We start from the raw sequence: 26,900 nt of genomic DNA on the forward strand, positions 1-26,900 counted from the left end.
AATTAGTCCATAAATGGGTAACATAAGCCAGAATATCACAAGTAGATCGACACTGATGGAATCCATACTGGAGATCGTTGATCAGACGGAAGGTTTCTAGGTAGTTTAAGAGTTGGCGGTTAATTGATTTCTCCCTTACTTTAGAAAGAGTAGAAGTAATTGCAATGGGACGATAATTGGATGTGAGGGATTTGTCACCATTTTTATGAACTGGCTGGATATGAGCAAATTTCCAAGCAGAAGGATAAACACCTTTAGAATAAGAAAGTGAAAAAAAAGGCAGCAAAGAACAGGAATAAGTTCAGGAGCACAGGTTTTGAGCACAAGTGGAGAAATACCATCAGGACCTGGAGCTTTCTTAGCATCAAGATTTGTCAAAATCCTTCTGACATCCTTATGACAGAAGACCACAGGAGGCATTGAATGGAGCGTGTTGGGAATGGTGGGAGGTGTTTTACCAAGATCATTAATACACGAGTTGGAAGAAAAATGGGATGCTAGCAGGTCAGCTTTATCCTTGGCTGAAGTGACAACAGAACCATCTGGTTTGGACAGAGGTGGGAGCACAGATGGGCAAAAGTTGTCGCCAATAGCTTTGGAAAGAGACCAGAGTGCTCGGCTACCATTACGGCAAGAAGCAAGTTTTCTATTCTTAGCCTGTTCAAACTCTAGTTTGGACTGATTAATAACTGCTTTACAATTGTTGCGAGCTTTGGTGAAGGCAGAAAATGAAACTGAAGAATTAGAAACTAGCCAATTACGATGTGCAACATTCTTCTCTTGAACAGCCTTAGCACATTTATTGGAAAACCAAGGTTTAGATAAAGGACGAGATTTTGAAGTGGAGTGTGGGATAAAGGATTCCATTCCTGCAAGAATAATTTCACTGACACAATCTGAGCAAAAGTTGGCATCAGAAGTTTTGAAACAGTAATCCGACCAAGGTAAAAAAAAGAAATCTCGCAGGTCATCCCATTTTACATTCTTGTAATGCCAAATAATATGAGGTTGGGAATAGTCATGAGATAAAGGCTCCATTAGAGAAGAGACAATCAACAAGTTGTGATCTGAGGTGCCTAAAGGACCTCTCACTTCGACCGTGTGACTAGAGGGGTTGATTGTGAGAAAAAGATCAAGAGTGTTGGCTGTATGGTTAGGATTGTCCGGTATTCTTGTAGGTAAATGAACAATCTGTGCAAGGTCATTAGTAATTGCAAAAGCCTCAGCATATCGACCAGCTGAGTCGGTGTGACTAGAAAACGGAAGCCAGCTGGAGTTATGAACATTAAAATCACCACAGAAAATTGCCTCACTGTTAGGAAAGTTGGACTGGAAAAAGTCAAGTTGCAAAGAGAAGAAGTCAAAGAGCTCCAAGTGATTAGTGGAGTTGGGAGAACGGTAGAGAAAACAGATGAATCTGACACAATGAGGTAGACATATTTTAAGCCAGAGAAGATCGAAAAGAGGAGATTCCAAATTACCAAGTCTTTGACAGGGAATATCAGAACGGACATATGCACAAGTACCACCTTTGAGGAGAAAAGAATCATACAGCAAATAGTTTGGGCAACTGAGATGAGTAGTAGTTGAATCAACCGATAACCGAGATTCTGTTAGAAAAAGTACGTGGGGTTTGGCAGATTGCAAGTGGAAATGGACATCGTTGAGATTAGAATTGAGACCACGTATATTTGTGAAATGAATTAGGAAGTGTTTGGGAAGTTTAGATCTTTTCACAGATAAGCTTGCTCTATTAGTTTGACAATTCATGGTGTATTCAATAGTAAGAAAAAGTGGGTGGGACATGCTGTATGAAGTAATGAAATTTTTGGATAAGGCATACACATGGTAAGAATATACCCAGATCCTTGACATAACATGGCCTCGACAATGCCCCCTGCATACACACTACTCGGATTCCCTCCAGTCACTATCTGGCAAAGTAGAGGTAGCAAGATTATACACTAGCTGATCCGAAAGCCTCCTAGAGAGTTACCAATAGGTTCGGTCTGGTGTAATAACTAGCAGCCGGCCTGTGAACACCATTTTAGAGCTGTACCCTCGAAATGTAAGGAATATTGGATCTCGCCATGATGTTCATCATAACCTCAAAAGTCATTAATCATACTGCATGATGGAAGAGATGGGGAAGGATTTACCGGAACTTAGCTCTAGAGACTAAACATGGGTTTCACCACTTCAAGCCTCCAATAAGCAAAGTAGTGGTATTGCTCCGGTTGATGAGAGTCATCCACCACCTAGTACTGCCTGGTAACACAGAGGGGTGCCATTCCTCCATGTGGTGGAATGCCGCCCTTCGATTCCTGCCTATGTTGGTTCACACCTGGGTGGTCACCCACCATGTACTTGTGCATGGAGGTAATACCCAGGATTACTAACAGTCTCACCATCATGAAGGTGCCAGCAGAGGATTTGGCTGTCACAGACCGTCCGGACTTCACCGAAATTGGGTCCATTTGACTTGAGTGTCACCCGAATATCAGTTCCATCAGTGTTTTAGACTCCCAGGTAGCAAGTACAGCTTGTCTGGCATATCTGAGAGAATGTCTGTGACAACCTCAAGGACCTAATTCTACAACTGTCTTTCCTCAATTTGAATTTATGCCCCTTCAGATGCATTATCTGAGCAAGAGGAAGAATCTGATCAGCATTGAGCTTGCTCAAATCATTCAAGGCCACACAAAACTATGCACCTGTCATGTCAACAAGGAACTGTTCAGGTAGGAGGACTGTCGGTAATGGTCTGCAGAGTGTTCAACTGGCACATGTTGGGACCTCTGGTACGTCTAGATGCATCTCTGAACAGTATGGGTTACGTGTCCATCCTTGCAGACCATCTGTATCCCTTCGTGGTTCTCGTGCAACCACAGGGCAATGGCCTCTTCCAGCAGGACAATGCACCTCCCCACAGAGCCATGGTGACAAGAACATGGTTTGAAGAGCATTCCGCAGATTTTACCACCATGAAATGGCCTCCCCATTCACCGGACATGAACCCTATGGAAAGAAGATATGTTCGAGCTTTGGATCCTCCACTCAGGATTGCGATGGAATTATGGACAGCAATGCAGCAAGCATAGATGGAAATACGTGTGGAACGCTTTCGTGAACTAGTGAACTCAATGCCTCACTGTGTGACTGCCCTTATCCGGCCAAAAGGTGGACCTACCCATTACTAGGTAGGTATCCCATGATTTCTGTCCACTCAGTGTATATCTGTAAAGTGACTGGTGTGTAACCTGGTAGATTATTAAAAATAATACTGCTTTGGGTAGTATATCCAGAATGGATTTAAGCAGTTGTTCAAAAGTTTTGCCAGGAATGTGGCCATAACTGTTTTTACAGGAAGCGATAAACCTGAAACAAACAGGTGTTTTGTGGAATTTGGGTATAAAGTATACACAAGGAAAGTTAAAATTATTTATGCTTAATTTCAAAATTTTGTTTAAAGCCAATATTTTTTAGGTAATGATGCTGTGGGAAGATAAGATAGGTTTATAAATATCACAAGACTGAAGTTCTTTCTTTAAGGTAAAAGCATAAAAAGCCTTGCAGATGAAAGCATAATTGTTAGCTTTATCCACAGGGGTAATAATAAAATTATTATGTAGTTCTTGTAACTACATTGTAATATTGGTAAAGTTGTAGTATATAAAAGATTTATTAATAAGAGATTTCGATCAGATTTTAGAATATTTTCTAACCAGTTTGTAGAAAACTGATATTAATCCACATCTGGTAGGATACAAACACAATCTGGTAGGATTCAGATTGTGTTTGTAGGCTGCAAGTATACAATAATCTAAAAGGTCTTGATAAGTTTCAAATTTTTTCCCTCCTCTCTTTCCCTTAATTCCATTTATTAATTTTACTTTGCCATGTACTTTATGTTAGAAACAGAGGACATTATATTGTCATTTTGTCATGCAATTCTGGTGGTTGACACTTGAAGAGATGTCAGGATTGTGCGATATGCAACTATATAATTATATATAAGTATTTATTTCTATATAGTGTTTAAAATGTATAAATTTTTTTCACCTTTTTTAGTAGATATATTAACTACTTTCATCTTTCTTTTTTTCTTTCCCTTTTCTTTTCTCAGCATTTGTTAAGCTATTATTTATCTATATATTATATATCGAGGAGGCCTCCATAGCTGAGTGGTCAGGAGCAGGAGTGCAGTAGCACATGCTTCTTGAGTAGACCAGGGTTCAAGCCCCTGACTGCTAAATACAGTCGATCTGCCAACCCGCACTGGACCAGCATGGTAGATTATGGTCCATTTCCCTCAACATTAATTGTTGAGGAGGCTTCCACATCCTGCTGTGGGTTGATAATGGCTGCACTTTTATCTTTTTTTTTTTTATATATATATATACAGAGAAAGAGAGAGAGTGAATCTTAAATAAAGTATATAAGTATATGGGAGAAGGGAAATAAATATTATACAGTTGTATTTAAACTGAATGGCTAAGTTTAAAGAACACAAACTATAGTTGTATTAACTATTCTATGAAGTATCTTAGTAATTAATTCATAAGATAACTTTTCACTTGTATTAATCATAGAAAAAAAGAGAAAAAAATTAAATGCATCTGAAATGTAATGCACTGTGTACATTGCCTAACTTGTTTAATGAGCTGCTAAGCATTCAGAAGGTATTCACAAAATAAAGGGAATTCATTCTTCAGTTATAAAAGTTATACATAACATACATAGATGAAAAGAGTTGATTACCTGAAGTGGTTTCAGAGAATTATTGATAGTAGGTATAATCCACTGTTGAATTAAGGCCAATATTAACTGCAGTAAAATCAACTATAAAAAGGAATATATTAAAATAGAGAATTTTAATGAGAAGATAAGAGAAAAAATAATTTGCTCACATATTATTAATATTACCATAATTTCTTTAAGTATTACACAGCATAGCAGGCCTAAAGTTAGAAATATTTTAGAAATTTTATTTATTTTAAAATAAATAAATAGATCTTTATTATTGTGGAAGAGATGTACAGTAAGTCCCTGACACACATAAGAGATACGTTCCAAGACTTCTTGCGTAAGTTGAGTTTTACGTAACTCGGGAACGATTAATAAAATATTGATACTATATCCTTGATATGCCAAAATTACAAAAACTACATAATATCCTCAGAAGAATGAAGAAAAATAGTTATATATTTTTCAATTAATTAGTTATATTTTTAATTAGTTCAATTAAAAACTTTATCTGGGCACAGTGGTGAAGTAATCGGCTTGGCACAAAAAAAGAAACCATACAAGGAAGAAAGAACACATGTTATTGTACTGTAAAAATTGATATGTATATCGTAGTCTTGGTTATTATAGTTGGTTTAATTGGTGCCAATCCCTTCACCGCTTCTCGTATTCTGTCTTTGTCCTTTATTATTGTGTTCACTGTTAACACTGACAAATCTAAATTCTGCATGCTACTTGTTAATGTTTGACCATTTTCATACATCCTTATCGTTTTAATTTTCTGATCTAACTCAATCACTTTCCTTTTCTTAGTAGATTTACTAGTGCCGTTGTTACTTATTCTCTTTGTGGGCCACCATAATAATGGTCAAAATGAAATTTTCTGTAAAGAACTTCCATGGTTAAGGGGGCAACACACTATTATCACCTCACACGAGCTCACATTTTACTAAAGCACATTTCTGGAGGTCAACATCATAAAACAAAAACAATTTACACTTTCCGGTTTATTGGGCTTTTCTGTTAGTGCAATTCATTATAAACGTGTAGTAAACTCTTATCTTATTGCATTTGCAATAATAACGATAGCTGGAATTCTGTGAGTTTTATGTTATTATGGTGAAATATGTCCCCTCTTCACTAAAATCTTCAGTCATATAAAAAACAAATTTTCAGAATCTTCTCTTCATTCCTATTTTTTAAGTTTTGTACAGCTTCCTAAACTTGTTCCTCCATATCTCACTTGTGCAATTTGTGAGTGCCGTGTTCATCGTTATTGATTCCTTAATTTTTTTTTACTGTTTTAAATTTTACAATCCTAAAAAAAAAAAATAAAAAAATTTGAGTGAAAAAAAATTTACGCGTCCGAATTTATGTAACTTGGGCTTACGTAAGTCAGGGACTTACTATATCAGGCACGACCTACAATAACGTCCAATATGACAATACAGGTCAGGGGGTTAACATTCTGAAAATAACTAAGATGTGAATAAATAATAAAAAAGTGAATAGTAACCATGAACATGTACTAGTTTTGGATAGTAGGTTCCAGCATGAAACTTACTGATCTCATTAGATTTTCAATTTAAAAAAATAATAATAAATAACAGTATTACATAAGAGATTTTCCTCTTCTAACATTATACAGAAATAAAGTAGACAATTATTGGTATTAGCATGGCCAAAGAAGTGAACTTATTCTACATCAGCAAGAAAAAAATATAATTAATTAAACAAAATAAAAATTCCCCAATCACTTATTATTTCTGCCTTGGAAGGTAACTTATCCCCATTATCTACAGCATGCCCCGTTGATAAACTTCACAAAATTAGCCTTCTGTTATTCACTAAAATTCTATCTCCCCTACCAGTTAGAAGATAACTTCCTTATTCATTTTTTACTGATTCCCTTTGGAGCTTTATACGTCCCAATCATATGCAATGTATAAGATACTGCCAAACATTCTAAGCTGCTCCTCATATAGATATTTAGTGCTATTTTGTTTGCTTTCCTTTGAACCCATGCTAGGTCTGTCTGGCTGGGGGAGAAGTCCCATGCGTCTTATATATGCCATCAAATACGGCATTTATTTTCAGTTCCATAATTTCTATAAACACTGTAATGGCAATAAGAGATGGAAAAATATAATAATAAAATACATACATAAATAACATTTTTAAAAATACAAATAAATAAAAACTGCTTTCTGGCATTTTAATTTTATAAAAATGAAATAGTGATTACCATAAATGATCAGTTGTTGAAAAAAAAAATTAAACTAAAATAACTAATTGTTATTATAATAAGATATTTTAAATAACATACACAGAGAAGGCTTGACTAGGGCAAAAAAAAAAAAAAAATTGATAAAATATTTCGCTACCACAAATTTTTTAAAATTGAATTTTGTAATTATCAAAAGTGACCAGTTAGGATTTTAAATAATAATAATAAAAAAACATTGTCACAATGAAACCAATATTTTATATTCACAATGCTGTTAAGCAGAAGGAAAAATAAATATCAATTATGAGCTTCCATACGCAGCTACATTAAGCTACTGAAATGAAACACAAAGCAAAGTTGCATCAGTTAAGATTGGTTTTTTTTTTTTTTATTTGAAACATAATGATCATATTTATTATTATTATAATTTTACATAGTTTTAATTTACATTATCTATAGTGTACGGAAAAAAAACTTGTTAATTAATATTCATACGGGACAGCATTATAAATTTTTAAGTGTTCAGGCATGCAAATCAGCCTATGCAACCGATTAGGTTAAAGTAACTTTTGTTAAAACACACTGCTGTTACTACAAAGGATATATTTCAGAACTTCAATGCAAGTAGTATCAATTAGCATTAGTAAAGGCATATGATGCAAGAAACCAAGTTTATATAGCATCAGTAAAAAAAAAAAAAAAAAAAACATTTCACTCATCTACTTGCTCCAAATGTTTGTCTAGTTCTGCCTTGAATCTATTAAAGCTGTCTACAATGACACAGGAAAGTTTGTTCCAGCAATCAACCACCTGCTGGCTAAAGGAAAATTTCTACACATCTATGTTTCCTCAATTTGAATTTATGTCCTCTCAGGCAATTATTCTGAGCAAGAGGAACAATCCCATCAACACTGAACAGCATGCTCAAACCATTCAAGGCTTTATTCACCTCAAACCATTCACCTCGCAGGCACCTAGTCTCCAAAGACTGTAATTTGCAAAACTTAATCCTTTCTTCATAAGAGCAACCCTTTGTTCCATTCACTAATCTTGTTGCCCTTCTCTGTACTCGTTCCAACAGCTATACATGCTTCTTAAAATGAGGCCTCCAGATCTGTATACAGTACTCAAGGTGTGGCTGACCATTGCCTTATACAAGGAGATAATCAACTCCTTATCCCTGCTAGAAAAATTCCTGTATATCATTGACAAGACACCATGAACTACTCTTGCAGACTGTCTGCACTGCTCAGAAAACTTCATATCTGACTGCAAAATTACACCAAGTCCTTTTCTGCCACCCTGAGTGTAGTACCACACAGTTGATATGTTACTCTGAGGTTACTGCTTACCATATGCAGTATTTTACATTTGTCAATGTTAAACTTCAGTTTCCATCTCTCAAGCCCATCTGCTCAACTTTTCTAGATCCTGTTGCAGCAGTGTACTGTCATTAGTGTCATTAACAACCCTGCCAACCTTCGTATCAAATGACAACTTGGACATTAAGCCTGATATACCATCATCAATATCATTAATAAATACAGAAAACAACAATGGACACAACACTGAATGCTGGGGGACTCCACTAATAACATTAGGCCACAAAGAGCAGTGTCCACTGATTACCACTCTGTCTTCTCCCTCTCAGCCATCCCTTTATCCATAGCAGCAATTTGCCTCCAATGCCACATTGCTCCAATTTGTGCAGCTGTCTTCCATGTGCAATAGTATCAAAAGCCTTTCTAAGATCCAAATATATGATATCAAAATTATTCTTTGCATCCAGTTCTTTTGTGATCACATTATAGTAACCAATCAAAGGTTTTGGTATGGAGCAGTTCAAACGTATTGTGAACAGGTGATGTAGAGGTAAAAGATGAAAGTGTTTCATTGTGTGGGGAAAATATTCTGTTTTTCCCACCAAAGTAAGAAGAGTGAGTTTAAAGAATAACACCGTGATTGGGTCAGGTTTAAATTAGATAGTGGGAGATACGTAAATACGTGCAAACCCATCAGGGATTTGCACATAACTTGCATATAAAATAGTATAGGGGGTGATTGTAACTTGCAATCAATTCAATACATAAATAAATGAGAAGGAAATAAATAAGGTACTCGTATCAAAAGAGGGGTTTGTGGTTGTTGTTCGGAGGGGTTGCAGACTTCCAATGGTAGTTCTGGGAGTGTCTAGCTGTATAGTGAAGGGTTCCGCCGGGCATGTTCCTGTGCTAGAAATTAATCCCAAAGTTAAATAACAAGCCAGTCAGATAGTGCCCTGGCTTCTACTACTGCTGTGGTAATTTCCTTCAGTATTAACAGAGAACTGTTCTTGAAATCCCAAAATAAGACACTACTGGAAGAGCTATACAGCAGAGATGCAGAAGTTCAACTAAGAAGAGAGAGAGAGATATTATCGCACTCCATGGAAGGAACCCACACAAAGGAATCCCACCGTGAAAGAGAAGAAAGGTAAGCCCTCTGAACTGTGTTGTTTTGGAAATGGTAGTAGTAGCAGCATGTGATGCAAGAAAGCCAGTGTATAAGCTTATGCAGCATCAGCAAAAAAAAAAAAAAAAAAAAAAAAAAAAAAAATCACGCCATTCCCTCCAGTTTCCTCCTTAAATTTATTTAACCTATTAACTTCCACAATGACAGATGAAAGTTTGTTCCAGCAATTAACCACCCGCTGGCTAAAGCCAAATTTCCGCACATCTATTCTACATCTGTATTTTCTTAATTTGAATTTATGTCCCCTTAGGTTCATAGTCTGAACAAGTGGAAGAATCCCATCAGAATTCAGCATGCTCAACCCGTTCAAGGCCTTATACAGGGTGTTTCAGTTAAACGTTTCAGAACTTCTAAGAGGGGTAGGGTACATCCTGACAACTCGAAATCATATAGCAATGTGGGGTCGGAAATGCTTTCCTGAAGCGGTGTTGTACACAGAAGCACCATAAAGAAAAGAGACCGTAAGTGAGAAATCGTTTTAATAATACATGAAAAGAAGCAAAAGGTACATGGATTAAAGTAAGTGTTCGAAGTTTCTTCCACGGGCTACAATGCACGCCTCACATCTCCGACGCATGGACATCCGAACATTCTGGAATACTCCAGGCGAATTTCGAATTTCTTCGGCAGCTACTGCGATTCTTGCAACCAGCTCCTCAGCATTGTCAACAGGGGTGTCATAAACTAGCGATTTCATATGACCCCAGAAATAAAAATCAAGACATGATAGGTCGGGTGACCGAGCAGGCCAACGCACGGGACCACCACGTCCGATCCACTGTTGACCAAATGTGACATCCAGGTAGTTACGAACATCTCCGCTATAATGGGCAGGGGCTCCATCGTGTTGGAACCACATTGTCTGTTGCGTCGATGCAGAAATCTGTTCATCTCTCAAAAGTTGTGGCAATACTTTCTGCAGAAAGATCAAGTAGATAGGTCCGGTTAGACGACACGGTAACAGGTAAGGTCCGATGAGGTGATCTCGCAGGCCAACGCACGGGACGTGGTGGTCCCGTGCGTTGGCCTGCTCGGTTACCCGACCTATCATGTCTTGATTTTTATTTCTGGGGTCATATGAAATCGCTAGTTTATGACACCCCTGTTGACAATGCTGAGGAGCTGGGTTCAAGAATCGCAGTAGCTGCCGAAGAAATTCGAAATTCGCCTGGAGTATTCCAGAATGTTCGGATGTCCATGCGTCGGAGATGTGAGGCGTGCATTGTAGCCCGTGGAAGAAACTTCGAACACTTACTTTAATCCATGTACCTTTTGCTTCTTTTCATGTATTATTAAAACGATTTCTCACTTACGGTCTCTTTTCTTTATGGTGCTTCTGTGTACAACACCGCTTCAGGAAAGCATTTCCGACCCCACATTGCTATATGATTTCGAGTTGTCAGGATGTACCCTACCCCTCTTAGAAGTTCTGAAACGTTTAACTGAAACACCCTGTATACCTCAATTAGATCACCATGTAGGTGCCTAGTCTCCAGCCACTGCAATTTGCAGAACTTAAGCCTCTCTTGGTAAGAGGATCCCTTCAATCCCCTCACCAATCTTGTTGCCCTTCTCTGTACACGCTCAAGAAAATCGACATCCTTCCTAAAATGAGGCCTCCAGACCTGTATGCAGTACTCAAGGCTTGGCCTGACCATTGCCTTATACAGAGGGACAATCACCTCCTTTTCCCTGCTAGCAAAATTCCTATATATCATTGACAAAACCTGCCCTGGCAGCCTGTCTGCATTGCTCAGAAAACTTCATATCTGACTGCACAATTACTCCCAGGTCTTTTTCATTTTCTACCACCTTAAGTGTAGTACCACACAGTTGGTACGTTTCTCTGGGGTTACTTCTACCCATATGCAGTACTTTGCATTTGTCAAGGTTAAACTTCAGTTGCCACTTCTTAGCCCATCTGCCCAAATTTTCTAGATCCTGTTGCAGTAGCACACTGCCATTACTGTCATTAACAACCCTGCCAACCTTTGTATCATCTGCAAACTTCGACACTAAGCCTGATATACCGTCATCAATATCATTGATAAATATACAAAACAACAGTGGACCCAACCGAACCCTGTGGGTTTGTTTGTTTTTTAGGAGCATTAGCAGATAAGGCCATATTGCTCCAGGGAGATATGCGGTGGTCATTCCCTGACCTTTCCGCATCCTCCGCATTTGGTGTGCACATGCTCAAACCCCGGTCTAATCAAGAAGCATGTGCTACGCACTGCTGCTCCTGCCCACCTGGCTATGGAGGAGCCCCAAACCCTGTGGCACTCCACTAATAACATTAGTCCACGAAGAGCAGCACCCATTGATTACCACCCTCCGTCTTCTCCCACTCAACCATCCTTTTATCCATTGTAGCAACTTACCCTTAATACCATTCTGCTCCAATTTGTACAATAGTCTTCCATGTGCAACAGTGTCAAAAGCTTTCCTAAAATCCAAATATATGATATCAAAATTATTTTTTGCATCCAGTTCCTTTGTAACCACATCATAATATCCTATCAAATTTGTCAGACAAGACTTTCCCTTAACAAACCTAGATACTTAAAGTGGGAGATTATTTTCGAGTAAGGTTGAAGAAACAGGAAATAAGGAAATGTTCAGTATTGAGTTGGTTTACTTGGTTGAAGTTGTAAAGAAAATTGATATTGCTAAATTAACCTTTAAACGGTCCTCTGGGTAAATATTTACCCAGATCAAATTACAATTCATAAATTCTATCATTTTTACACTAATTACAGAGCTGAAACTCGGTATAGCTGGAATCAGAACATTTTTCTTGAGTTTTCCTACTTAAATTTTCAAAACCTTCTATTGAATTTCACGCAAATGACAAAAATGTGACATCAAGTATGCAATTTTTTAGGCCTTTTTCAATTAATTTTTTTACCCCCACCCTAATCAGCCTAGAGCTTATGAAACCCGACACTTGATTCGTTTCTTGGTGTAAAGCGCGCGAATTTCTTTTTACGGAGAGGAGCAGTTCTCATAAACAACTCCGCGTGAATACGAGCGAAGCGTGGGAAGTATATAAACAGCTACATCGTACGGCTACATCGAGACTGTAAGGGAGAAGTGTAAATAAACAAAAGACGAACAGGAGCTACTGTTTTTGACATAAGAGGCAATAAAGCCATACAGTACCAATAACAGTTTATGGAAGGTGAATAGATCGTATTTCCTTTCTTCAACGTGTATTGCTCCTACGAACAGAAGATCAAGGAAATTCATCTGTTCGAAACGGGAAAAACTGGTGTAAAACTGATAACACTGCAATGCGCATTTGATAAAAAAAAAAAGAAAAAAAAGTTTGCTTTATTGTAATTGTTTTTAGTAAACAATATCAGAACAGCAGTTTCCTGGGTTTGATCTTCTAACCAAATTTCGAGAAAATATTTCTATTTATAGCTGCGTTATAAACTTCGAAACTGGTGCATCAAAAGAAAGAAAAAAAATCATCCGCTATGAATTTCTTTCTTTCTTGAAATGTGTATTGTTCACATAACTGCAATATTTGTAACAATACAAAGCTAACAGATTACAACTAACGGCTGCTCAAAAAGTATCGTTAGAAGATATTTGCTTGTTACGCTTTGATGTCATCGCAAAGGGAGAAATTCTGTTTTAGCTCAGAAGCCAAATAAATTCACCATCCATGGTCATAATGCTGTTCTGAACTGCAATAAACAGATAAACTCCGCTGACAAATAGACTTACTCCCCATCACTTTTATTGTTTTACTGTGGTTTTTGGCAGATGAGTCGGTGACTGCTAAATGCAGTGCGATTTCTTGTATTCTCTCTCTCTCTCTCTCTCTCTCTCTCTCTCTCTCTCTCTCTCTGTCTCTCTCTCTCTCTCTATTTCGGGATCTCTGACCTGTGGTCATCACGTAATATAAACAGAAAATTTGTTCGTCGGAATGCTGCCCATCAATTATCAACTCTTTTACCGACCTCCTAATGTATGTTCAAATAATCCACTTTGCGAAATTCGAAAGTGCTACATCAATTAGGAACAAAAACGGTTTCCCCCAACATAATGAATTACTTTATATGTATAAAAATGATTTTACTGACTGGAAGAAACTGTCCACAATAAAACAATTGTACAAGGCGAAAACATGCGGTCACTCAAAGGATAAGCAATACAGCGATGTTTGAAATTTATAATGCAGTTCACTAGCTAATATTTCCAGAGGAATTATTCTGGATTTTTTATCAAATGAGCACCAGACCAAAATCGGACTAATTAGTAATTCCGCATCCTAGGATGAACTGACTAATTAGAACTCCAGCATCTGTGATGAAACGTCATGCACACCGATATCGTTTGGTACAGCAATAATGTAAAGAAACGAAGCAAAATATTGTAACAGAGCTATAACGCAAAATAATGTTAGAAAGTAAAAATGTAAAATATTGTTCTCTAAAACAATTGCAGTTTCCGCATCCTAGGATGAAACTGACTTAGAGCTGCAATGCTGTTTTATTATTATTATTATTATTATTTATTTATTTATTTATTTTTTTTGTTTTTGTATGGGCGGCTCCTACAACAAAAGTCATCTCGGCCTCGTTGCTCTGTTCAATTTTTACGCATTGTCAGGGTAAGGCCAGTGTGTGTTGTGAAAAAAAAAAAAAAAAAAAAAAATCATCCTGCTTAGGAATATCCCATGTTGGATGAAGACAGATGAAAAGGAAGACAAGAGAGAGAGAAAAAAATTTTTCATCCTGCACGGGAGAAAGTGACAGGAAAGAAAAACTGTTTGTGAGCTTATGTGTGTGTTCTGTATTGTGATGTTGTATTTGGGCATTCTGGCTACCTGGAAGCAGCAATCACCTGGCTGCCTCCAGGTACTCGTCCCTACTAGGAGGGCAAGATCTCCCCTACTAACTGCACGCTCTCCTCCCTGGGGAACTGCTAGTAGTAGTAGTAGTGGCATGTGATGCAAGAAAGCAAGTGTATGAGCTTATGCAGCATCAGCCAAAAAAAAAAAAAAAGTTTCCCAGGGAGGAAAGGAAAACTTGTATAAGATGAAGAGAGGGAAGGAGAAAAGAGGAGAAGCACTATCCCGGCCCAGGGAAACCCCAATCCAGGATGGATTGCTAGAACAACACAAGAAAAAAAAAAAATAAATAAGAGGCAATAAATTAAAATAATAAAATAAAATAAATAAATAATAATAAATAATATAAATGAAAGTTAGCGCTCTGGAAGTTTGACAATCTCTTGGCCTTCTCCCCACCAAAAGGGTATTTTTTATTTCTCTCTCTCTCTCTCTCTCTCTCTCTCTCTCTCTCTCTCTCTCTCTCTCTCTCTCTCTAGGGTCGGACTAGAAAGGGTGGACTCCCTCCCCTAAGGAGTTTTTTTTCCCTCAAGTGAAAGAAGGGAATTGGAAATTTCATGAAAATGAACCCTGTTTTTCTTCATTCGGTGAACGGCTACTCTGTCAGCGCAAGAGAAGTGAAATTACATTTGCAGCTCAGAATGGAATTCAAACATTGAAACACATGACATTTTATGGTGAATTTTTCGGGTGTTGTGTGATAATGAAAATTCAATTTTTCTCTGGAAATTTTTTGATGATATCAAATGCATATCAAGGAAATATTGAAGTATTCAATAACAATTACTTACAATTTCCCAATCCCTCACTACGAGTAATGGATTGTTCTTACAATCTGTTACTAGCTGCGCATTTTTTTTTTTTTTTTTTTTTTCGTTTGTACACCAGGTGAGATGCATGTGAAGTTCTTTCGATATCAGTTTTCGAAGTTTATAACGCAGCTATGAATAGAAATATTTTCTTGAAATTTCGTAAGAAGATCAAATATACATCCATGAAACTGCTGTTCCGATTTAGTCCTCTAGAAACAATTACAATAAAGCGAACTTTTTTTTTTTTATGAAATGCGCATTGTAGTGATCAGTTTTACGACATTTTTTTTCTTTCCGTTTCCAGTATAGCTTCCAGTAGATGAATTTCCTTGATTTTTTTTAGTAGATATTGAAGAAAGGAAATGCAATATTTTAGTTTTTCAAAACCAATTCGTTGCAATTCTTTCGTACAACAATTACGAAAAGCAATAAAGCTACTGTTGTGAGTGAGCCATGCAAATTAGTGTTCGCAAGTAATGATGCTCAACTGTTTGTTTTCCACGAAAGTTGTTTACAGTTTCATTTTCTCCTTGGATCACCTTGGTAACGCTAATGACGTAAGCTTGACCAGTCAATTATCTCTCTGCGTGCGTTGATTCGTTTTAGCCAGAGGCGCCGAGCTGACGCGCGAATTTTGAACTAATGAAGTAACGCGTTTTATTTTCAAAGCTTGGATCTTGTTTTGCCGACATCAAAATTTAATAAATTGAAATGTGATCGTACATTTTTGCTGTTTTAGAGTGAATTAATAGTTTTTGCTGAGCGCTAAAGGTAGGAAATTAAAGAATATACTTCTGTTTATGTATATTGAGAGTTTCAATTTTGTATATTGAGTAGAAATTTCAAAAATAATTAGTTTCTATGACGAGGCCGGGTGTCAAATTACAGTTAAAAATTGTGCTCAAAAAGCACAGGCCTAAAGCAGGGTTAAGAGAGATTACATGAAACTGTTGGCATTACGTTAGCAACTCATGGATTGCTGTTGTGAAGAGAATTGATATTGGTGATTAAGATTGAATTAGTTTAGTGTTTGAAGCTGTAGAGAGAGTTGATTGTTAATTGAGAGAAATTTTATGGAAATGATAGCATGTATTAACAGATTTAATGAGAAAAATGAATAGATTAGATGTAAGTAAACACCAGTTATGTATTGTGAGTAGATTTGTATGATAAACGACTTTTGTTTTATATTTGTGTCATTGCTCTTGAGAAACTGACAGCTCACATATTATATATATATATATATACGATATATATACTCATGTGTGCGGGGGGGGAGAGAAATCCCTCAGCTCCTGGAAATTCTCATTTTTTTAACGCAGTCAGGTAGTTTGTGGGGCTTAGTGCTTGAGGGGAGCTGCTGTATGAAAATCATACAAAGGTACAGGCAAATAAAAATTAATAAATAACCCCCCCCTCCAAACCACCACCACCAGAACTTAGATTTGGTTTCCTCGCCAAGCTTAACCGTTAGTCCTTCTTTCATTAATATGGATGTAACGCCATAAAGTTAAAAAGGTATTTTTTTTATTTTTGGTAAAAAGGAAATATTTTTTGAAGATGAGGGAATAAGGGGAGAGTTAAACTGCAATTTGTTTACAACTATCTCAGTACAAAGCACCAACCAGCACAGAATCCTAAAGGACGTTTTCTGCCGCTAATTAAATATGTACCAAAATTAGATCCAGTTTAAACGATAACACTATTGAGTTTCTTAAGAACTCACTTTATTCAGACAGGTAGATTGGATGCTTTTTTTTTTTTTTTTTTTTTGTTTTGAGTATGTTTAATAATTTTTTGCTAGACTATTTCTTATTGTAATAAAAGTTTGATTTTAAATGTGAATTCCAGTAATTACTTGTTTTTTTCCTTACTTTATTGAACCTAATTGTAATCAAAATTTATTGTGAAAAATGTTTTTTGGAATACCAGTATTAATACTAGTATTGTGAGCCCTAACTTCCATGTCACCTATTAATTTATATGTATCCCATGAATTTTTCTTCTCTGCCACATGTCTCAGTTCATCTGACATCCAATTAGGCCTAAACCTTGAACAATATTTCTTAGTTGGTATGAAAAGCTTAGTAGCTTCCAAGATTAATTCTTTGAATGCTTCCCATTTTGAATTTGCTGTTGGTAACAGTTGGTCCCAGCATATAGAATTTAATTACTCTCAGACCACCATAGTCACCTTTATGAAAGCAAAAACCCTTCCCTTTACCCATGAAGGTAGTTACCTCTGAGTAAATCCCACTTCAGCACACTGTGATCACTGTCACCTAATAGTTCCTTAATCTGCAGATTCTTAATGCATGAAGAATCACTACTGATAATCAGATCACGAGTATTACTCCCTCTAGTTTGCTCCCGAACATACTGCTGTAGAAAACAATCATCCAATAAATCCACAAAAGCCTTGCTAGTGTGTGAGTGGCCAACCCACAAGTTCCAATCACTATCTGGGAAATTAAAATCCCCCATTATAACACACTCTGATTTACAGGCCCACTCTATTTCTCTGTACAGTTGTTTATTATACTCATCAGAGTCATTAGGCCTATAACACACTCCTACTCTCAATTTTGCTTTCCTAGTGCTTATGTCACACCAGACTGACTCAACACTTCACTGTCCGGCCAGGTTCCTTGGATTTTGTGTTTCTTAACTAATAGTATAACCTCTCCTCCCTTCTTATCCTGTCTATCCTTCCAGTACACATTGTACTCCCCAAATTCCAGTTCTGCATTCCTTATATCTGTGTGGCACCACATCTCACCACAATTACTTAACAAGTACAGGTCACTGTTGAAAAAAAGCCGTGAATTAGGGTTGAATTTGAAAGTGTCTGCAATTCTGCCCAGACACGATAGGAGGGAGTATATGATGAGAGCCTTGTCGATCAATTCGGCCCTGGAAAGATTGTGCAAGGCTCAAGGGGTAGAATTTTTTTTCAACCTGGTCAGTACTTGTTAACAGGAGAGACTGCTTCTACAGGGATGGGATACACTTAAATAGAAAGGGTGCAAGAATATTTGCTGATGCTATCGAGGCAGTGTTATGTGGGTCGAAAAACTGCTAGCTTGGAGAGATACAAGGACTAATAGATTAACAGTAGCCACTGGCAGAGGTGAAAATGATTCTTGCACTGCTTCTACTGGAATGAGCAGAAGCCTGGAAAACAAGATGCAGGATATTTCAGAGACTGCTGGGAGTCATTGCAATACAAGTAAACACATGGGTTGTGTTAGAGTAGCCAAGAATAGGAACAGGTGCATGTATACTTGCATGTACACCAATGCTAGGAGTTTGATAAATAAATTTGATGAATTTCAGGTATTGCTGAGAACATCAAAGGCAGATAATTGTTGGGATATCAGAGATGTGGTGTCACACAGATATAAGGGAATGCAGAACTGCAATTTGGGGAGTACAATATGTACAGAAAGGATAGGAAGGGAGGAGGGGTTATGCTATTAGTTAAGAAATACATAAAATCCAAGGAAGTGAAGCCAGTTGACATAGCTGGACAGTGCAGTGTCGAGTCAGTTTGGTGTGACATAAGCATTGGGAGATCAAAATTGAGAGTAGGAGTGTGCTATAGGCCTAATGACTCTGATGAGCATAATAAGAAACTGTACAGGGAAAGAGAGTGGGGCAGTAAATCAGAGTCTTATAATGGGGGATTTTAATTTCCCAGATATTGACTGGAATTTGTGGGTTGGTCACTCACACACTAGCAAGGCTTTTGTGGATTTATTGGATGATTGTTTTCTACATCAGCATGTTCGGGAGGCAACTAGAGGGAGTAATACTCTTGATTTGATTATCAGTAGTGATGCTTCATGCATTAAGAATCTGCAGATAAAGGAACCACTAGGTGGCAGTGATCACAGTGTGCCGAAGTGGGATTTACTCAAAGAGGTAACTACCATCCGGGGTAAAGGGAAGGGTTTTTGCTTTCGTAAAGGCAACTACAGTGGGCTGAGACAGTATTTAAATTTTATACGGTGGGACCAACTGATGATGTTACCAACGACAAATTCAAAATGGGAAGCATTCAAAGAATTTATCTTGGAAGCTACTACTAGGCTTTTTCTGTACTAGGCTTTACATACCAACTAAGAAATAGTGTTCAACGTTTAGGCCTAAATGGATGTCAGATGAACTAATGAGACATATGGAAGAGAAGAAAAATGCGTGGGATACATATAAATTAACATGTGACACAGAAGCCTATGATATATATAAGTTGATCTGTAACCAAGTTACAAAGGAAGTTAGGCAGGTGAATGCAGATTACGAGAAATCTTTGGCAAAGGATGCAAAGGAAAACAGCAAAGAGTTCTTTACTTATGTAAACTCTAGAAGGAAGGGGATGAATCAGATTGGTCCACTTGATATCAATGGTTCAACTCTTTCCTGCTCAGGTAGCTAACAAACTAAATGAATATTTTGCATCGACATTCACACATGAGGAGCTATTCGGCGAGGGGAATGCCAGAGGTGTATTCAACTCTGGCAGTAAGCTAGATAATCTTGTAATAATTGAGATTAAAGTGGAGGAGAAATTATTGAAGATAAACACAAGAAAGTCACCTGGGGTGGATGGGATCTATCCAGTTATATTAAAGGATGCAGCAAAGGAAGTAAGCAAACCCTTAGCCATAATTATGAGAGCTTCCTTGGACACAGGGGAGGTACCCATGGACTGGAGATGTGCAAATGTGACCCCAATTCACAAAGGAGGATCAAAGGGTGACAAGTAATTATAGACCTGTTAGTTTAACTTCTGTTCCAGGAAAATTAATGGAGGTACTGCAGGATCATCTAGACAAGACTTCAGTTATAGCTCGGACACAGCATGGTTTTGTTAAGGGAAAGCCTTGCCTGACCAATTTGATTGGATACTATGATGCAGTCACAAAAGAACTGGATGCAGGGAATAACTTTGATATTATATACTTGGATCTTAGAAAGGCTTTTGATACTGTTGCACATGGAAGACTGCTGCACAAATTGGAGCAGTGTGGCATTGGAGAAAAATTGCTGCTATGGATAAAGGAGTGGTTGAGGGGGAGAAGACAGAGAGTGGTAATCAATGGACACTGCTCATCGTGGACTAATGTTATTAGTGGAGTTCCTCAGGGTTCAGTGCTGGGTCCATTATTGTTTTCTGTATTTATAAATAATATTGATGATGGTATATCAAGCTTAATGTCCAAGTTTGCAGACGATACAAAGGTTGGCAGGGTTGTTAAGGACACTACTGACACTATGCTGCTGCAACAAGATCCGGAAAGGTTGAGCAGATGGGCTGAGAGGTGGCAAATGAAGTTTAACATTGACAAATGTAAAGTACTACACTGACAGTGGTAGAGAATGAAAAGGACCTGGGGGTAATTGTGCAGGCAGATATGAAGTTCTCTTAGCAGTGCAGACAAGCTGTAAGAGTATCTCATGGTGTCTTGTCAATGATATACAGGAATTTTTCTAGCAGGGATAAGGAGGTGATTATTCCCTTGTATAAGGCAATGGTCAGGCCACACCTTGAGTACTGTATACAGGTCTGGAGGCCTCATTTCAAGAAGGATGTAGAGCTGCTGGAATGAGTACAGAGAAGGACAACAAGATTAGTGAATGGAACAAAGGGTTGCTCTTACAAAGAAAGGTTTAAGTTCTGCAAATTACAATGTCTGGAGACTAGGCACCGGCGAGGTGATCTGATAGAGGTGTATAAAGCCTTGAATGGTTTGAGCATGCTCAATGCCAATGGGATTCTTCCTCTTGCTCAGAATAATCACCTGAGAGGGCATAAATTGAGATTGAGGAAAGACAGATGTAGGATGGATGTGCAGAAATTTGCCTTTAGCCAGCAGGTAGTTGATTGGTGGAACAGACTTTCATCCCTGGTTGTGGAAGTTGATAGCCTAAATAAATTTAAGGCTCAGCTGGACAAGTATTTTGAATGAACGGAGGGGTGAAGTGGAAGTGTTTTTTTGGCTGATGCTGCATAAGCTTGCTTTCTTGCATCATATGCCTCTACTAATGCTAATCTCTGATATCCCAAAAATATCTCCCTTTGATGTTTTGACCAACACCTCAAATTCATTAAATTTATTTACCGAACACCTAGCATTGGTGTACATGCAAGTATACATGCACCTGTTCCTATTCTTAGCTACCCTAACACAGCCCATGTATTTATTTGTTCCACAGTGACTCCCAGCAGTCTGAAATTCCCTGCACCTTGTTTTCCAGGCTGCTGTTCATTCCAATAGAAGCAGTGCAAGAATCACTTTCACCTCTGAATTAACCAGGATTTAAAAAAAAAAAAAAAAAAAAAACAATATGCAGCCATTTTATAATGCTTCTAAATTTAAGTTGTATCAGACAACATGATGCACATTTCCAAGTAACAGCACATGCACAGCACTTATCTGCTTTGTGTAATTTATCTGCTTTAGATAATGTTCCCCATAAAAAATTGCATACAATGAAAAATTTACCTCAAGGTAGTTAAAGACCCCTGTAGGCAACAAGTGCTACAGTACTGTACAACTGTTATAGCATGGATTTGGACACAATTCTTTATATGCATTCCGTGTGTGCACTGCACCATTTATTACATTCACTGTTTCCTTCCAATACTGCAACTACATGTGTTTCTTTATAGCTGTCAGCACAAACCATACATTTCTCTCCTGGTTCAATGTTTCTATCTAAACAAATCTCACTCACACAGATAAAACAAAAAAAAAAAAAAAAATACATACCATTTCTATTATTCTTTTAACCAAAAATCTCTTCCTTATCCGAGATGTGCGTGGAAAATTTAGTTCATAACAAAGAGTGGGTGCAAGTATAAAGTAATAGAGATCTAAAAAAAAATAAAAAAACAGTTAAATATAAAATTTTAATATAAAATTCAGCTAAAAATAGCTTATTAAGAAATACTTGTATTTTTAAATTTCTGTACGTTTTAAAGTTCTGAATCTTGATTCATATTGATCTTTTCCCCTATTTAAAACAATTTTTAAAGTTCGTCAGACAATTGTAAAATTTAAACATATAGTTTGTATTATTATTCAGTATTATACTGCACTTTCAAGAGTGAAAATTTAAACTCATGCAAAGTAGCATTCTACCTTTATTACTTCCAAACACAGTAAAGAATTCTTTGCATATCTGAACACTAGAAGGAAAGAACAAACTGTACTGACAGACTACAGAGAAGTAGTGCAATCAGCAGATGCCAACCGCAAAACAAACAAACAGCTGATGAACTGAATAGATTCTTTGCATCTATATTTGCACAAGAATATACTTTAAGAGCAGATTGTAGTTCCGCTAACAATTATTCAGCATTAAATGAATTTGTGATTAGCAAAAAAGCTCTAGAAGAGAAACCTATTGTATTTAAAAGTGAAGAAAGCACTAAGGGTCAATGATATCAAGTTATGCTGAGAAAAATGACTAAGGAGATCATGAAACCAGTGGTCTCTAATAATGGAGGGCCATTAGACTCAGGTGAAGTTCCAGGACTGGAAGTGTGCAAATGTCTCTCCCATATGCAAAGGGTTTTCTCAGAGTGATCTAGGCAATTAAGACCTTTATTAAAAAATATATATATAAAAAAATTGGAAATAAATACAAAGAAAACACACAATCAGATGCTAAGCATAACATGCACTCATCTGTACAATAAATGTTTAGTGAAGCAAGCTAGATGCTGAATGAATTTTCCAAAACATTAAGTTATATCATTTATTGGTAACTTAAATATCACAGCATTACTTGGAAGACAGGTTTCACACTACTAAAGGGGAAATCCAAATCTTAAAACTCATTTTGAGCAATACACCTATATATTATTATTAAGGAGAAAAACATGGTCTGTTAAAATAAGGTATCATGAGGAAGTCACAAAAGGAATTGAATAAAAAGAATAACTAATATAATTTTCTTAGATTTCACAATGACTTTGACAGTCTTACATAAACATCTTATGGAGAAATATTGCACTGGTGATTGGTTGCTACAATGGAGAGACTTAACTGGTAGAAGACAAAGTGGTTATATATGGGCAATGCTTTGAATGGACCAGAGTTATGGGCATGTTCCACAGTAGATCACCTGTTTTTAATTTTCATTAATAATATTTGATAATGGTATCAAGGTGATTAACAATAGAAACAGGAAATGTTGCTATAATGAGACAAGGAAATTACAACTTCTCTAAAATATGGCAAATAAGCTTTAATACAAGTCCTAGTATCAAAGTTTTTGCATTTATGTCACAGCAATTTCAAGTTATATTATTAACTAAGGGGCAGCATACTTAATGTTAAAAATGAACAGAACCTTTGGATCATAATGCAGTCCAAGATGGAGTTCTCTTAACAGTATGGTAAAGCTGGAAGGATAGTGCATAATGCTAGCAATGATTTGAAGGAATTTCATCAGTAGGATAACAAATAAATGTATATCTTGAATATTGTATACAGGGAATAAGCTGCAAAGTTTGGAAAATACACTGGTGTACAAAGAAAGTGCATCGCTCCTTAAAATTGTAAATCTCATTTAAGAAAGATATAAACATGTTCGAAATTGTAAAAAGGAGAACAAAAAGACTACCTATCGATACAAAGAAAGATTCTTAAAGGAGGAGACTCATTCTGTGAGATGCAAAGTTTGGAAAATACACTGGTGTTCAAAGAAAGTGCATCACCCCTTAAAATTGTAATTGTCATCCAAATAACATAAGTATATGGCAATATTTCTTACAGATTACATCAGATAAGACTGACATGCATATGGTGATGACATAATATTGCATCAGCTGTTACTTTCAGCTATATAAGCATGCTCTGCAAGAGTTGCAGTCATTCCTTGATTGGGTCAGGATGGCGAGTTACGTGCAGTTGAAGCCACGAAGAAAAAATGCTATTGTTGCTTTATGTGAGAAAGGATGTTCTTCCCATCATATTGCTTATAGAGTGTTTTGTAATCAGTTGACAGTGAGTAGATTTCTTTCCAAACTCAAGAATACTGGTTCTGCTGATAGGAAAAAAGGAACTGGATGCAAACAAGTCTCTATGCCAAAACAGCACTGCGTTTTTAAGCGCTTATGCCTTAAAAACCATAAAGCTCCTTCGTCTGAGGTGAAAAGAGAATGGGAAGAACATACAGGAGTTGTAGCAAGTGTGTAGTAACAGTCAGAAGATGCCTCTTCAAAAATGGACTTGTAGCCCATCATCCAAAGAAAACCTTCCTCACACAAAAAATAAAAAAGACCCGATTAATTTGGTGTAAGGAGCATGTCAAATGGACCCTTGAGCAGTGGAAGTCAGTTATTTTCTCGGATGAGAAGAAATTCAACCTACATGGCTCTGATGGGAGACAAATAATTCGCCATAGATGTGGTGAAGAATACAATCTAGACTGTATGGTGTCTACAGTGAAATTCCCTACCAGCCAAATGATATGGGGGTGCATTTCGTATCGCAGAGTAGGTCACCTGCAGTTTATAAAAGGTTCTGTAAATGCCAATGGATACCTGGCTATATTGGAAGGCAAATTGCTGCCAAACATTAGAGATCATTTCAACCTGCCAAGTAACTGCATCTTTCAGGATAACTCTGCTCCTTGTCATCAGGCAAAAAAGTGCAAGTAGGCACTTCTATAGTTACTTTAGCTTCATTTCTGCATTAGAGGTTCTACAGTAATGTGTTTACATTTGTTACAGGTGAAAAAATGGTTGCAAGAATGATTTCCTGGCCAACTCTTAGCTGGCCAGGAAACAGCAGGGCAGGAAACACCTGAATCCTATAGAGAACTGTTGGCATCATGTGGAATCTGCAGTTGTCAGAATGAAACCAAAGACCCTTCATGAACTTCAGGATGCCATAATTCGTGTTTGGAACCACAAACTATCAGTCGACGGTGTGCTGCTGTCATCAGGGCCAGAGGTGATTCAACTAAAAATTAGTTTGCACCTGGTGAACTTTTCATTTAAAATAATAAACTGAAGCAAATTGATGATAACATTTCAGACATAATTGTCATGTTCACCAAAACTGTTGTATAAAGGTTGCAAATGCTCATTTTGGAATATTTTGAGAGCCCCTGTCAAATATTACTTAGCTTTGCCTTAACAATTAATATCTTTTGTTTATATTTCTAGTTGTGATGCTAGTCATTAATGTAACATACTATTGCAAAAAAGGGTTAGAAATGTGAAATTCCTAGGTGATGCACTTTCTTTGAACACCAGTGCATGTATCTGAACCAAAGTGATTAAAGCCTTAAAAGACTTGAAAACACTTAATGATGGAGGTATATTCTCTCTTTTTTTTGGGATGATGCAAACAATGGGACACATTTTCAAATTAAGCAAAGATAAATGTAGAATTTGCCTTTGGTAAAAGGGTAATTGACTACTGGAACAAATCATCACTTGGCCTTTTATAGAGAGCTTATGTAAATTTAAAGAAGTATTAGATAAATATTTAGAAGAAAAAATATAAAACAAATTTTATTTTAGCTCATTTTTATTAATTTATTTTTATTCTGCAGAATAAAATTTCTGGAGTACATATGTATATGAATGTTTTTCAAACATGGCCCTGAGGAATGTTTCAAATATTGAATCCATTTATGAATTGTCTTGAAATCTAGTAAGTGCTGCCATCTGTTTTCAGTAATTCTAAGTAATTACAATTGAAGTTTATAATAAATAGCATGAAAATATATTTTAAATTAGAGCATGCAGCAGAGGAGGAAATTACACCTGTCACTGTTCCCCAATTTTAGCTTACAAAATTTGAAATTCTCTAAAATTCAGATCCAGAAGTTTATGAAATAGAAGCACTATATAAATATAGGTAAAAAAATAAGTAACAAGTTTATTACAATTTTTTTTTTTTTTTTTTAATTGAGTTGATTTCTTTAAATACTGCATACTGGGCAACCAAGTCAAAAAATGACAAATTAATAATTAAAATGTACAAAATTTTAATTTTTACAAATTTTCAAAATTACATGAAGAAACTTGCCCCACAGGGCCCATGCTGCACAGGACCCAAACATTCAGAAACTCTCTCTAGAAGGGATATAACTTAGGCCTTGAATCACAGCCGTGCTGGGGATGAGGCGAATGAGGCTCTTGCCTCAGGTTAAAAGCTGAAATGGGCGTCAAATGAAAGATTAAATAATTGCCAATGTTGCCATCATTAACAGTAGAGTGCAATTTTTCATTCTTGCCTCAGGTACTAAAATGGCTCGGCATGGCCCTGCATTGAATGATAAACCTTTAAATGTATATTAAAAAAAAAAAGTAACATGCTTTTAGTATGTGTAGCCTTGTCTCACTCCAAATTTAACCTTAAGCCATTTTCCAATGCACTCCTCAATCCTCATACAGATTTGCCATTTTCATGGAACTTCTTATTCCCCTTAAAAGATTATCTTTGATGTCATGTTTTTCAGAAATTTGAAAAGTAAATCCATAGGTACTTTATAATATGCTTTTGCAAATCAACAAATCCAAAATGCAGGACTTGCACTTAGGCCCAAAAAATCCTAAATACAAAAACATTTGTTCCTATACTTTTTTTTTTTTTTTTTATAATTTGCCATACTTTGAAATCTAATCCTTGTTTAGTGATAAACAAGGATTAGATGTCACCATAATACTCATAATAATACTCACGTCACCAGGGTAACATCAGTATTA

The 26,900-nt window shown here is 36.7% G+C and overlaps 1 protein-coding gene across 1 annotated transcript in view; it reads right to left on the minus strand.

Moving 5' to 3' along the window:
- The window catches only part of mdy (diacylglycerol O-acyltransferase), a 143,116-nt gene that overhangs the window by 29,052 nt on the left and 87,164 nt on the right, over positions 1–26,900 (minus strand). Inside the window, exons 9-10 of the mRNA XM_090376920.1 lie at positions 21,940–22,043; positions 4,762–4,842 (exon numbers count right to left, since the gene is read on the minus strand). Coding sequence (XP_090233046.1) covers positions 4,762–4,842; positions 21,940–22,043 — 185 coding nt within the window. The remainder of the gene's footprint in view (positions 1–4,761; positions 4,843–21,939; positions 22,044–26,900) is intronic.

Source organism: Mastigoproctus giganteus, chromosome 7 (genome assembly GCF_048544385.1).
Source record: "Mastigoproctus giganteus isolate SK-2022 chromosome 7, ASM4854438v1, whole genome shotgun sequence".
Taxonomy (NCBI): Eukaryota; Metazoa; Arthropoda; class Arachnida; order Uropygi; family Thelyphonidae; genus Mastigoproctus; species Mastigoproctus giganteus.